This window comes from Leucopleurus acutus, assembly GCF_964270905.1.
Source record: "Leucopleurus acutus genome assembly, chromosome: 2".
In the NCBI taxonomy this organism is placed as follows: Eukaryota; Metazoa; Chordata; class Mammalia; order Artiodactyla; family Delphinidae; genus Leucopleurus; species Leucopleurus acutus.
In genome coordinates this window covers 1,909,840-1,924,360 of record NC_139143.1, presented here as the reverse complement: position 1 = coordinate 1,924,360, position 14,521 = coordinate 1,909,840, and the positions used below count along the sequence as shown (strand labels likewise).

The 14,521-nt window shown below is 64.4% G+C and overlaps 1 protein-coding gene across 1 annotated transcript; it reads right to left on the bottom strand.

The window, feature by feature from the left end:
- Positions 1-3,066: 3,066 nt before the first annotated feature.
- Positions 3,067-14,521, bottom strand: LAD1 (ladinin 1; the record flags this gene model as incomplete). Its single annotated transcript, XM_082832488.1, has 10 exons — positions 3,067-3,549; positions 3,838-3,909; positions 4,176-4,262; positions 4,523-4,660; positions 4,748-4,820; positions 5,901-5,944; positions 6,706-6,810; positions 7,260-8,064; positions 9,185-9,322; positions 14,196-14,521. The coding sequence occupies 10 exons, from the start codon at positions 14,519-14,521 to the stop codon at positions 3,544-3,546; spliced, it is 1,794 nt and encodes a 597-aa protein (XP_082688614.1). The 3' UTR covers positions 3,067-3,543.

Genomic DNA, 14,521 nt, shown 5'->3' with positions numbered 1-14,521 from the left:
ATGTGCGGCAGGAGACACCCTGGGGGGGCGGCGGGGCAGGGGGAGCAGGGCTGCTGGCTGTTACTTTGGCAGGTGCCGGGGACAGGGCTGAGGGAACAGGCACCCCAGGCCATATAAGCCCATGTGGTCGTCCAGCTGCTCAGATAAGCTATTTAAAACCAGGACAGATAGGCAGGGGACAGGAGGCAGCAGGCATGTAACACAAACCAGCTGTCCCTCCTGAGAATCCCAATACAGTGGATGCCAGCGGCGGGGTGGCAGGCTGGGGGCAGGGCCGGGGGCGCAAGGCGCTTGGTCAGTCTCTGGGCGGGGGTCTCGGGAGCAGAGGCGGGGCTCGTCTGCAGCTCGACTGAAGTGATGCCGCGGATGAGGGCGCCTTCCAGGCTACTGGCCGCTTCTAGCAGGACGAGCAGCCTTGTGGGGGAGGCAGGCTCTGCTGGCCTCAGTGAGCACATCTGCAGAGTGGGTCTTCTCCTTGACCCCCAAGCCACGGGGCAAGCCCTCCTTACTGGGCAGGGGTTAAACCCAATACAGGAGGTCAGGTTCAAGGTCGGACATCCAGCCAAGAATGAGGGTTCTCCTCAAAGAGGCAGCTGGTTGAGTGGAGGGGCAGGGAAGACGGTTGAAGTTCACGCCACTACGGCTTTGAAGTTAGGCCACACGGGACTATCATCTGCTAAACCCACTAGATCACAAGGTCCGTGAGGCCAGCGTCCAGGGCTTTGGAGTTTGCCTGCACATACGTGGCTGCCTTGGGAGCCACATGCCGCGTCCACCACCGACGCCTTTGGAAGGGTCCTCCACGTGCCCCGCCCCCACTGTGCTATCAGACTTGCCCCGTCACTCAGCTGAAACTGTCCTTCCATGGTCCCCGGTGGCCTCTGAGCCCAGTGGTCTGATTCCCCACCTCCAGGCTCAATCCCTGCCATGGGGCCCTTTACGCTGCCAGCAGATCCGGGGCGGGGCAGGCTGAAGCCACAAGCCTGCTGCCGGCTTCCCGGGGATCAGGGAGGAACAGTGAGTGCAGCCAAGCTGTCGGGAAAGAGGGGGGATGCCCCACCCCCCGCTCTCCTGGTCAGCCCACCAGGACCTTAGCCTCGTCTTGCGTCCTGGCCTGGAATCTCCTGGAATTTAGGAATCGCTTTTCCTAAGCCCTCCCTTAACTTGAGCTACTTCAGTGGGTTCCTTGTGAGCTCAACAATCCTTCAAGCGGGACGTAATTCGCTTGCACGGATGCCCGGGACAGAGATCTGGCCACCTGAATCCCCACAGGGAACACCTGGTAGGTTCTTGGCATCCGTGGACTGACTGTGTGAGGCTCTCAGTAAGTGTCCTAAGGTGGGAATTTGACTCGGACCGTGGGCGGCAGTCGCTCAGCCGGTGAGGCTAGCCACCCTCCAGCCACCACATCCGACCTGCCGTGGACGCCCCGTCCCTGCAAACAGATGTAACGTCACCTCCTCGTGCTGATGGTAGAGGGGAACGAAGAGAAAACAGATGGTGCTCGGCCAGAATTTTACTGCAAGAAGCAGATGCTGGTTATGGTGCTTGCACATGTGAGGACCCACAGGAGGAGAGGCTGCTGGTGAGGTCCCGGGTCTCCGGGCAGGAAGGCAGGCAGGCGGGGCCCGGAGCGTGGGTGGGAGGGTGGGGGCCTGTTCTGTCCCTGGAGGGAGTGGGCTGTCACCTCCTCGAGGGGCCTCCCCCCACCTTGTCACCCAGGCACCCCCAAGCTGCACACTCTGTCCTCACACTGTCGCCAGCTGAAGTCATCCTGGGCGTGCGTCCATCCCCCGATAAGGGTGCGTGCAGGGTCCTCGTGGGCGGGATGCACGCGTGCAAGGGGGCAGGAGTCGTGGGGTGCTGTCCCCCACACCCTGCCCGGCAGTCAGCCCTTGATGGGCATCCCAGTGCGCGGGCGCGGGCACCAAGGGCTCCACCCCCGAGGGCAACAGCTACTGGACACCCAGATCCCCAGGGCCAAGCGGAGCCCCTCGGCCCGCTCTCAGGTCTCCACGCTGGAGGGAGGGTTTAGAGGACAGTTGTGCTGGACAAATTCACCTGCTGGGACTTTCCCAAGTTTAGAACGAGAGCATTCAAAAACCTGCAGTCGCCTGTCTGAACCCCGAGCTCCTGGCAGGGCCCGCGTCTCTGGGCAGTGTTTGCCCCGCCCCCGGCTTCGTCCTGGAACTCGAGTAGGTAGTGGGTGCGGGCGTCCCAGGCAGGCCCTCCAGGTCCTGCTGCCCCCCGGTTCCGGGCAGCACAGGGCCGGCCATAGGAAGCCCACCAGCAGGAGGCGGGCCAGCTTGGGGTCACGGACGGGGCCCCGAGGGCCTCCTGTGCCCTGGACCCCAGGATGCAAGACAGGAGCCTCACTCAGAATCACAGAGGCTGGACAAGGCTGGCCGTGTCTGCCCCACAGGCTGGGGGGCCTGGTGACCCTTCCAGCTGTGCTCTGAGGAGCCCTGGGGTTTCCCAGGTGGGCCTAGGCCGGGGGTAGAGGGGGCGTGGGCTCTGCACCCGTGTTCCCGCAGCTGGCTCCGGGGCACTTGGGAACAGCGTTCTAATTTAGTTCTAACGATTAAAAGAAAATACATACACGTGTGTGTGTATGTACACACACACACACACACACACACACACACACACACACACACGTATGTTTGTCCGCACACGTCTACCTTTATCACTACAGCACAAAAGGCTTTGACAGGCACCGGGCTTTCTGAGTTTGCTCTGTCCTAGATTCTCAGCTGGCCCAGTGTCTGCCAAGTCCACAGGAGCCATGACGTTAGAGGAACGGAGGACCGGATTTGGGCATCGTGTGTGTTGGGATGTGACTGCAGGCCTGGCACTGTTTGTGGCAGCTCTGCCCCCCTCAAGTCACCATGCTAGACAACTGGGTAGCAACCCCCTTAGACGTGAGGACAAGTGATGAGGGCAACGCCTCCCCCCTACACACCAAAACAGCCCTCCCCGCACGCTGCGGACGGTCCCCATTAACAGCAAAGCCTCCGGGAAGGAAGCGTTTTTAAAGTATTATCAGTCACTCACACCTGAGAGTGAATGAGTTTATCACCTCTTTCCTGAGAACAGCGGGAGGGGAGCACACGATGGCTTGGCCAGAGCACCAGGTGGGGATGTGAGGGAGAACAAAGCAGGGGACGGGGCCCAGGAAGACAGTGCGATGCTTCCAGCCTGGCCGAAGTGGATGGACCAGCCTCTGAGAGGTACACGGAGACACCTGCTGGGCTCGGACCGGGCAGGGACCCGGGGCTTCTTGCAGGACGGTGCCCCTGTCCCTGGAAAGGGCCAGCAGGAAAAGCCGTCTCTGGACAGGACGCCGAGGCCTGAGGTGCGGACGAGAGTCGTGCTGTGCCTAGGCCGGCGCTGGGGCCCAGGATCCGCTGTGCCCACAGCAGGACAAGGGGCCAGGCACACCTGCCCCAGAGGCTGGGCAGAGAAGGAGCTGGCGGAGTGCCCCCGACGTTCCTGGTCCCAGGTCCAAGGCAGAAAGGGAGCGGGGTGATGAGACAAGGCTTCTCACACCTACGGGGCAAAGGGCTATTAGCACAAGACGGGTTCCTAGGGCTGGACAGGAACGCACCCCTTTCCCCAAGCCCCGCGCCCACACTGGGCCAGAGGCCCCAGATCTGCTGGTTGAGGGGGGTAGGGGCTTGCACAGCTGTGGGGAAGCGAAGCCAGCGGAGGGTGCAGCCAGCGTTCCCCAGGTTGGGACAACCCAGCCTGAGAACGGGGCTGTGCAAACACAGGCCAGTCGGTGTGAGTGGCGCTGGGCATGTGGCGTCTCCGCAGGGCGGCCACCCCTGCCCTCACCTTGGCATCCAGGGAGTCCACTTTCTTCCTCCACTGGATCCTCCTGGCGGCTGCCGACTCTTTCTGCTCCTCCTCGTTGCAGGCATCAGGGTGGAGACCAGAGGCTCAGGCTTACGGCACAGGGGTCCCCAGACCCCTCCCCCTCCCGAGGGAGGACCCCAGACCCCTCCCCCTCCCAAGGGAGGACCCCAGACCCTCCTCCTCCTCTCTGCCTTCCAGCCCGCAGGCTTATCCAACCCCGTTCCCACGCCCAGAATACGTCCACTACTTTTGGGGCTGCCCCCCTCTGGCAGGTCATTCTGCCATGAAAGGGCCTGTGGTGAGGCCTCAGGAGGTACCTGCGGGTCCCCATCTCCTGACTCCTGCGTCTTGCTGATCCACAGGTTGAGCCTGGACGTCACAACCCCCGAGAGCCGCAAGTTCTCCTGAAAAGACAGCTTCCGTGTCGGGGTCGGGTGGGCATCTCCAGGGGCCTGTACCTTGCCCACACCCATCCAGCCCAGGGCGCCGGGCCCGCCCCCCCCCCCTCACTGGGGCTGTGCGCACAGCCAGGGGGACGGGGGCTCACGAGTGGCAGGGAACTCAAGTCAGCGGCAGGTGCTCCCAAACTGACGCACGAAGACGCAGAGCTGTCTGGCACTGCCCAGACCAGGGGCCGGGATTTGCAGACACCTGAGCCGCTCACCTTCCGGCTGGAGGCTGCTCCTCCCCGGCCCTGACCCACCAGCTCCTTCTCAAAGAGGCGGCGCTTGCTGGCGACGTCCACGGGAGCCACCAAGAACTCGGCGCGGGAGGGGCCCGGAGCCCTGACTGACTCCGAGCTCTGAAAGCAGAGAGCACAAGCCGTTGACCCTTGAGGATGGGCGCTGACCACGCCCACCACGCAGGGCAGGCGCCCGGCCCCACCCACCTGTACGGCCGTGTGGTATCTCTCCAGCTTCTGGCCCAGTGTGAAGGAGCTGGCTGGGATCTTCATGCTGCTGCTGTGGGACGGAAAGGCAGGACAAGGCGAGCCAGGTGAGACCCCCCCCGCCCCAAGGGAGACCAGGCCTGCGCCCACACCCCCAGCGCTTCGGCATGTGGCCTCAGTCACCGAGTGAGACCGTGACGACTTGGCCAAAGTGACGATCTACAGACTCCGGGGACTCCCCTGTCCTCCCTAGAGACAGTGCGTTCAGCAGGACACCGGCCACCAGGTTGCCCCACCCCCGACCAACCCCAACCCGTCCTCAGGCCACCGGACAAGCGTACGAGACTCATGACCCGGCGGTGCCTGCCCTCCTGACACCACGCCGAGGAGCCGGCCAACCGGACACCGTGTGGGTCATACTCCATGCCTTTCCTCATGCTGTCCCCTCGATTCAAAGCTTCCTCCTGCTGGGAAATCTCCCTCTAGTCCAAGTCCTTTCAGATGCCAATCGCTCTGGGACAGAGTCCCCAGCTCTCGAGGGCCGAGCTCCCGCAGCCATGAGGGGCTCCAGCCGTCCGTTCCCATGCCCGTCCCGGCACCTCCGTGCTGTGGGGCTCTTGCACATTTCATGTCTGATGTGAGCTGCTCGAGGGCAGCAGCATGTCTCATCCACCTTGTACCCCAGCACCCATCCCCACCCCCAGTCCTCGCCCAGCACTGCTGCCCTAGAGATAGTCTGGGGGCAGACGGATGCAATGCATGAGCATGAAACTCCCAACGCATGAGCACAGCTACTCTTCAGACCCCATTTGTTGTTGTTGTTTTTTAGAAAAACATACAGTCCTCCAGCTGCTTGCATGGACGCTGTGGGCGGAGGCAGGGGTAGGGGGGAGGTGGAAGCGCTCGTCAAGCTTGCAGAGTCCCGGGCGCCCGCGCCCCGCCTGCTGAAGCGGCTTCATCCCGTTCCTGCACTGGTCAGTCTCCCTCCGCACCCCTGTGCCTCAGGACAGCCCCGCCCAAGCCCCGCCTCCTCCAAGCAGCTCCCCCCATCCCTTCCCCTGCGCCACATCTCGGGCCTCAGTCCCTCCTGCTAACCCTGCAGCACAAGCAGGACGGAGCAGACGGGAGAGGACAGAGCTTCCAGGCCCCTGACCTGCGGGTTAAGGCTGCCTCTGAGTGGTCTCTCCGGGGGCTCATCTGAAACGAGAAGGAAGGTGCCCACGAGTGGGGTCAGCCTCGGCCTCCTCAAGGGAGGGCTCAGCTGTCAGAACACATCCCCCTCCTGGGGCCTCCCCCCCACCTCCGTTCAACTCCCAGTCCAACCCTCATTAAAGGGTCTGGGACACGGCCCCACCCACCAGGCCGGGTCAGCAGCCCCTCCTTGACGCCCCCAGGTCTTCTTGGGGCGGCTGCAACCACCTGCTTCCTGCCTGCTTCCCCACCGCCCCGAGCCCCGTAGGGCAGGGGCAGGGACAGGCACCGGCCGGCAGCAGGTCTCCTGCCTCTCCCCAGGGCCTGGCACAGCGCACAGACCGTCAAAAAGTGAGTGAGTGACCCAGTCAACAGAGAAACCAGGAGTAAATTCTGCCGTAAAGCGACAGGACCAGCCCCGGTCCACGTGATCTGTACTCCTGGGGCAAGGCAGGGCGGCAGGCACCGGGACAGCCCATGGCTCCCCCCACCTGCCCTCCCGGAGGAGGGGCTCTCCCCGCAGTCCTCCTGCGCCGCCCTCCTGCAGGCTAGCTGTGCCCACCACCTGGGGCTGCTGGGTCTCGTCCACACCCGCCTCCAGCCACTAACCGGTGCTTCACTTGATCCAGCCGCATCTGCTCTCGGCCACCCTCGGGCACCCAAAAGCCCTGTGTCTGCTACAACGTCCCTGGTGTCTAACCCGGGGCCCTGGGCCGTAAGGGGGGCTGCCCTCCAGCGGACGGGAGACAAAGGGACCCGGGCCTCACCCTAAAGGAGATGGTCCTGGGGCTGGAGCGCTTCAGGGAGCTGCTGTAGGTGGCCTGGGTGGGCGAGGGTGTGTCCGCCTCGTCCTCCTTGCTGGGGATTTTCAACTGGATGGAGAAGAGGGAGTATCACACGGAAGGCCAGGGCACCCCAATCCCGACCTGCCACGGGGCACCACTGGCCTGGCCCATCCCAGGAGCTGCAGGGGGAAGCAGGTAGCAAGACAGTCCCGTGCCTCCTGCCCCTCTGCTGTGGGGAGGGCGGACCCAGTCCCGGGGCCAGGCCACGAGGCAGGGCTTTCAGGGGGACTTCTAGAAGGATCTGAGGCTTCCCACGGGTCCACGAGGGCCTGCAGTCTGGGCCCTGGCTGAGGATGGGGTACGGGGTACCAGGTGCTCCCCGCTGCACAGCTGATGCCCCCGCCCCCGGGTCCGCTATCCTGACCGTGGTGGAGCAGGTAGGGAGAGGGAACTGCCGAGGCCGGCCTAGAGGCGGGAGGACAGGACTAGAAGGGAGGGCGGAGGGCGGGGGGCGGGCGGGCAGGGGCACCGCCAACCTGCAGAGTGATGGGTGGGAGGTGGCAAGTCCCAGCCGGACGCTCTGCCCCCTGCCCCCGCAGCCCCGCCGAGGGCGGGGGCTCCTGCTTGGGGCCGGCCCTCCCCTGCGCCTTGGGGGTGGACGGGCTCTGCGCAGAGGCTGGCCGCTCCTGGGCCCGGGGCTGCCCTGGGGCCGCCGCCCTCGCCGGGGCCCGCCGCATCTCAGGGGCCGGGGTCTTCTCAAAGACTGCTGCTTTCTCAGACGTCAGTCTCTTTTCTGAGTCCGACGTCTTCCCTGGGGAGGGCAGCTTCTCCAAGACACTTGTTTCTTCCAGAACCAACGTCTTTCCCGAGATGGTTCTTTTCTCCAACACTGCAATCTTCTGGGACACAGACACTTTCTCAGGGCTGGCAGTCTTCCCGGAGGTGGAGACTTCCTTGGAGTCCAGGCTCTTTTCGGGCGCTAATGTCTTCTCTGGGGCAGAGGGCTTCTCTGAGCCCCCCTTCCTGCTGCATCCCGGCTCCCTGCCCACCAAGCTCTCCTCCTCCCGGACCCAGGAGCTCTGCCGCTCCCGGCTCAGTCTCCGGCGAAGCAGCAGCCCCATCTCCTTCTCGGGCGCTGGGGGCAGCTGCCCCGCCTGCCCAGTGCCCGCGCCATCCTCCTCCTCTGTGTCCTGCTGCTCCCGGACGGGGGCCTGTGCGACCTCCGCCTCCCGCTGCCTCTGCCTCCGCTCCTGCCGTGCCCTGAGGACGGCCCACACGTCCTCACCGCTGGAGTCTAGGGGTGGTTGGGGGGAGACCTCCGTTTCCTCCACGCTCAGCAGTCTGAGTCGAAAGATGGGAGATGGGGCGGGAGACAGAGTCAGAGGCCGGCAGAGGTGGGAGGGGCCCTGGGGTGCCCTCCGACCCAGTGAAGATGCCTCTGGGGCCATGTGGGAGGTGCGAGAAAGGAAGGCCGAGGGCCCCGCTGGAACCACCATCGCTTAAATCAGGAACCCTTTTATCTGCTTTACGCATCGGGCTTCTGAGGTATCCTTTGAACAAAGCACATGATGCTTTTCAAAGAAATGCATAAACCCCTGAAAGGTGCGACCATGCCATGCTCAGCCCCAATAACAAACACCTCATCTGTGCCAGGCCCCGCCCTTGCGGCTTAGATCAGGACCAGAGACAGCCAGGGAGCAGGTACAGGTCACACAGCTAATGGGCGGTGGAGCTGGGAGTAGAGCCCAGGCCTCTGACGTGCCTCCCGGCCCCTGTCAGCCACCGCGTGCAGCTCAGGACGCACACCTTGTGGCCCCGCCTCTGGGGGACCCAGGGGAACAAGGGCAACACGAGAGGCCCTCAGCCTCCAGCAAAGGAGCCTCTTCCGTCCCCACCACCTGCTCGCCGTGAGACTTGGAGCAGGTTAGCAGGTTAGTTCACTGTCTGAGCCTGTTTCCCAGCCTGCAGACTGGGCTTGTTCGGAGGCGAGAGGAGACTCATGGCAGGAGCGGGCGCCGTCCTGACAGACAGGAGCATCCGGTGAACAAGGCCCTTCTCCGCCTTCCCCTCTCGACCCTCAGAGCTGGTGGCCAGACCGGCCCCCGCGCTCCTGCGGTCAGAGGCGGACCACGGAGGGTCCGGGTTAGAGGGAGGCAGCCGGCTTGAACGCAGAGAATTGGCCCCGGGGCCCGACAGATGTGGACGACACCCGTGGCCCCCGCTCTCCGGGTGGACAACCCGTGTGCTCTCTGACCAGCTTCTCCACCTGTGAGACGGGTCAGGACCCTCCCTCTCGGGAGCCGGGAAGGACTGAGCTACGCTCACAAAACGTCCAGCAAAGGCTGCGCGTCTCATCAACACTGGTCTCACTGGCTGTCCTGGTGAGGGTAGGACCCACGGAAGTCCAGCCTGGTTCCCGCCCGTCATCCGGGACCGGGACACCGCCTCCCCACCCCCGCACCTCTCTGGGGCCGCCGCGTCTCCGTCCTGGGCCAGCTGGGCCACCTGGTCGTCTGCGGTGGAGCTCAGGCTCCGGTGTCGCCGCCGCCGTTCCCTCTCCTGTTCCTCTTCGTCCTCCAGGGTCCACTGCCTGGCCAGGCTAGGGGGGGACAGGGGTCAGTGCAGCCCACATGGCCCGCCACCCCAGCCTACGCAGCGACACCCCCAGGGGGGCGCTGGGCTGGACTCCACCCTGGACCCCCGAGGTGGATGGGGGCCCCTGCTCTGGGGCGCCCAGGGATGTGGGAGGGCAGGTGCAGCTCTGCCTGAAGGAGGTGGGTGAACCTGACAAGCTGCCCTCTCTCTCTGGTCCGGGGACTTAGATGACATCCCTCAGTGGACAATCGCAGAGAAATGACCTCAGCTACACAGCTCCCCGTGGGACTTCTCGGCTCTCCAGAGGGGGAGACTCCCCGCTGAGACCGGTTACAGCCGGGGAGGGCCCGGCAGCACTCCCTTCACCTCCCAGGAGCCCCGGCAGCCTCTTTGGCTCCCGAGAACCAGCTCTCGGGTGCCGGGGGCAGGGGCCACACCCTGCTTTTGGTTCCTGCATCACAGGGCTTGCCAGCCAGCCACCCCCGCCGTCAATCACGCAGCCACCCAACCTCCTGTCCCTGCAAACAGCCCTCCCCCATCACCTCCACCGCCCTGCCCTGCCCACCCGTCATCCTTATCCACCTACCTCCTCCCAACCCATCCCCACCCTCCATCCCAACCAAAGAGCAAATATCCCAAAGGAACTGTGCTGGGCCAGCGCCCCGTCGGAAACTGCGGCTTCACAGACCAGGGCAGGGCCCCTGCCTCGGAGACACCTGCCAAATACTGAGAAAGACAAGTGTGTCCACCAGTAGCCCCCCAGCTCTGCGCAGGGAGGGAAGGGTTATTGGGGCCGCAGCGTCAGCAGAGGCCCCAGCAGAGCCTGAACGTGGGCTGGATCTCAGGAAGGGGGACAGGCCAGGGCCGGCAGAAACCCGAGGCCCAGGCAGAGGGGAGGGACGAGCAAGCCTGGTGGTCAGAGGTGGGGGCTTGCAGGGCAGGGAGGCCGTGCTTCACCCAGAGCCGCAGGAGAAGCTTAGGCCGTGAGGGCTGGGAGGAGAAGGGCCTCTGCTTGGCCCTCCTGCCCGCACGCAGGTCCCTTCCTTGCCTCCGTGTTCCTCCCCAGGAGGAGCACCCACACGACGGCCCTGATCTTTTATTCCAAGTCCAGCATCACGTCTGCTGATCTGATCGTCACTGAACTCACACGTTTTGAGCACTGTCTACAGGCAGGCAGGTTCCGGGGACCGGGAAGGAGCCCGACGGGGTTCTGCCCTTTGGGGCGCGTGCCAGGTGGGGGAGTCAGACAGGGAGCAACGAGCCCGCCCGTGAACAAAACGTCAGGAAGAGACGGCGGACGAGAGAAGGCGCCTGGAGCGGAGAGGGCCCCAAGGACCAGAGGGGCTGGTGGCCGCGTTCCAGGGAGAGGGGGTAGCACAGCGCAGGCCTCGGCCGGACGGCTGTGCTCAGGGGCCGGGAGCCAGGGCAGAAGGGACGGGGGAGCGCATGGGTTTATTCCAGGGTGTGGGAAGACCCTGGATAGTTTCACACCGAGGCGGACATGGTAAGACTTATTATGGCCACTATTTTAAACCTCTCCAGCTGCTGTATGGTGACAGGACTGCAGAAGGCAAAGGAGAGGGACTGGGCCGGGGGTGGGGGTCGGGGGCCTTGCCAGGGCGCGAGCTACGGTGATGTTACCTGGGGTGGTGACCGTGAGATGGGAAAAGTGATGGATTCGGGACACATTTTGAAGACAGAGCCAGGTGGGTTTGCTGACGGGCTGGATGGGGTGAGGGGCGAGGGAATGAGAAAAGTCAAGGAAAGCTAGATTCTCTGGCCTGAGCAGCGCCCGGCGTCCGCTCTTAGAAGGCTGGGGACCACCGCGGGGGAGGGGTCTGGCGAGATGCCCGCGGGAGGAAGCCCGGGAGGGGCTGAGCTGGGGAGGGGCCAGCCCTGTCCGCACCGCTGGAAGGGCAAGACCGCCAGGAGGCAGTGTTGAGCACAGAGGCTTCCGGACCCTTAGAAAGAACCCGACTGGACGAGCAAGGGGAGAAGGGGACCCGCGAAAGAGGAGCTGGCGACGGCCGGCAACTCTGCTGAGAAGGTTTAACGAGAAGAAAAGACACCAAGATGAGACGGTACCTGGAGGGGGACGTGGACGCCAAGATTGCTGTCTTAATTGAGGTGTCATCTACGTACAATAAACACACAGATCTTAAGTCATGTTTTCTTTTTCAAGATGGGCCAATGGGGCAGAGCGGAGAGGGGACGAAAGGTTTGAAAAGAAAGTGTGAAGAAGCTGCCCTGCAGGGAGAGAAAAGACCACAGGACGGGGCGCATCCACCACGGCACGCGGACCGCACAGGCGCCACCAAATGTGGAACCGAGTGCAAGTGTCAACCTCGGAGGCCAGGGCGTTCCTCCCCCCTGGGTGGGCGGGGTCCGCCAGATCTCCGCCTCGATAAGCAAGAGCGCAAAGGGGGAGCAAAGCCTAGGCACCCCCGAACGGCAATCCGCCCATCGCCCCAGGCAACCTTCCAGAACCGCCCAAGTCTGGTGTCAGGGTAGCTCTTGGTGAAAACCTCAGCTCCTCCTGCTCCTCAGGTCTGTACTCCACCTGCGTGGGGATGGGGCAGGGCTCCAATCTAGGACCCACGGCCTTGACCACGGGGTTTAAACCAGATTCCCCAGGGCCTCCGTGATCATTCATTCATTCACTCACTCACTCACTCACTCACTCACTCCACGGGAACCCATGGTTCCTTCTGGCCAGGCCCCAATGCCCCACCCCTTCCTCGCTGCCCGGGTCCAGATGAGAAAGGTCCACTTCAGCTCGCTTTCCTCTGGACCCACCGAACTGAGTGCACAGTGTGGGGTCAGCTGTGCCCTGCAAAGCTGAGGGACCCCACCACCCCGAGGGAGACCGGCCCACCGAGCGGGGGCACCTCCCCCGCCAGGCGCACCTGGGCTGGAGCCCCCAGGATGCCTTGGGCCTGAGCACAGGCCGCTCAGCCCTCAGGGGAGCCACCTGTTTGTGGGACCTGGGACAAGGCGGTGTGTGATCCGTCAGAGCCTGGTCTCGGGAAGTGACTCAGCCCAGACGGGTCCCCGCCCTGAGGGTCTCGGGGCCCGTCCTCGAGTGACCCCCAGCTTTGCCCCAAGACCCCGCCGCTCACCCAGGGGACGTGGTCACCCCTCACCCCCACCCCGGGAGAAACGTTGTCTCCACCAAGCAAAGAGCTCCTCCTCTAAAGAGGAGAAAATGGGGAGGAGAGGGCAGGAGGGGTGAAGGCCAGGCTTCTGGGCGGCTCCACGGGAGCCCCAGGAACAAACAAACAGCAACGAAGGGCTTCGTTCAGGAGCACACAGTACCTGTTGACTACGGTGACTAACCAATCAATAAATAAGGGCAGGAGCGCGGGCTCTGACATGTGCTCACACAACGCTGGGCGCTGCTCCCAGCGGCTCCCAGATACCTCTGATAAGAGGCCCCCGGCAGCCCTGAGGGACGGGCGGGTCCCCCCCATTCTGCAGGTGAGGACTCTGAGGCTCACGGGGGTCGATAACGTTCCCAGGACAGGCCAGCCAGTAACAGAAGGAACGAAGCTTCCAACATGGGCCAGCCTCTTAGGCACACGGCTAAAGGCCCGGAAGGATGTCCTGCCACCTTCTCGGGAGCCCAGCCGCTGAAGAGGCAGGGGGAGCAAGGGGCGTCCGGGAGGGCCCCGGAAAGTGTGGGACCCTCCAGCCCAGCACGGGCCTGAGCTCGTGGCGCAGCCTGGGGAAGCAGGGTTGGGGAAACCCAGCCGCCAACACATCACCCTCTCGGGCGCCAGGGCCAGGCCAGGGTGGACCGTGTAGGTCCCGCACCCCGGGGAGTCCCAGCCACTGTCACCAGCTGATGCCGCAGCCCTGGGCGGCCGTCCCGCCACCAGCTCCCTCTCAACAGCCCTTTCCTCCACCTCCTGGCCCTCCTCTGGGGACACACATCCCTCTCTTTGCCTCCAGGTAGGACTGCTAGCCGCCCTACTCCGGACCTCACCGGCTCCATTCTTAGGGCAAGGGACCTCCTTCTCCCTTAACTAGTTCTGGAAGACCTTCTGCCCTGCTGCTCAGGCCAGAGCTGGCTCTGCTCCCTCCCAAGGGCCACGCTTCCTGAGCTCTATCCTCGCAGTCAGCAGCAGCTGAGTGCAGGGGTGTAAGTGCTGGCAGCTTTACCAGGAGAACCCTTCTTTCCCCAGTTGAATCGCACATAGGAACCCATTATACGACAGACCGAGGCTCAGCTGCCCTGGTTAAAGCAGGGGAAGGGTGTGAAGGCTGCCCCAGAGCATTCTGTGGAAGCCTGGGGCTCAAAGAGCAAGGATTTGCGGAACTTGGAAGGAGAAAAGGGAGCTCAGGCCTGGCACCGGGCTGAGAGACGCAGTTCTGATTAGCTGCGTGACCTTGGGCCAGTCTGCAGCCTCTGAGGGGGGACAGGCCTTCCACGCGACGAGGGGCCACGCCGGGTGGTCCATGAGGTCCCTTCTAGCCCTGCTGGTCTAGGGAGAGGTGTCAGGGAGAGCTGAGCAGCTCGGGAGGTGGCAGGCTGCTCAAGACCCAGGCAGGGAGATGATTAATCCTGCCCCCCCCCCCCCGCTGCTCCAGACCCACCCCTGGGCCCCCGCCGACGAGCCCGCCCAGCCTCACCCTCACCAGGCCAGCCCAGGGAGGAGAGGGCAAGGCTGCTGACCAGGGCACCCGGCCAGGCAGCTCACCACTGCCCCGCCCCAGGGCTCGAGCGTCTGAATTTCTACTCGCCAAGGACAGGCGGCAGGCTGGCCCTCAGCTGCCCACCTGGGCCCCGTCTGGGGCCACGCTCCTCGCACCCTCCTCAGCGCCCCCCCAAACCCGACCCCGGGACGGCCTGGGAGGCTCCGTTGACAGTGACTCACGGCCCTTCCCTCCTGCCAGCTGAGGCTTGTTCGCCAGGGAGCAGTAGGGCGGGAGGGTCCTCGGCTCCAGCTGCCTCAGGGGCGAGCGTTGGCCACAGCTGTGTCTGCCCACAGGGCTGGGGAGGGCCAGGGGGCGGGGCCAGGGCTGGTCCCCGGGGCTTCCCGCTGCCTGGCGATCGCCTCAACCCCGCCCCGGCCCCCCCTGCAGCCACGGGAGACTGGGACCATCTGAGCAGGGGACCAGCTAAGACCAGACCCTGCTCGCACTTTAAAAGTTCCAGCGCCCCACTGCCACCTGGCGCACACCCTGACACACATCCGGGCAT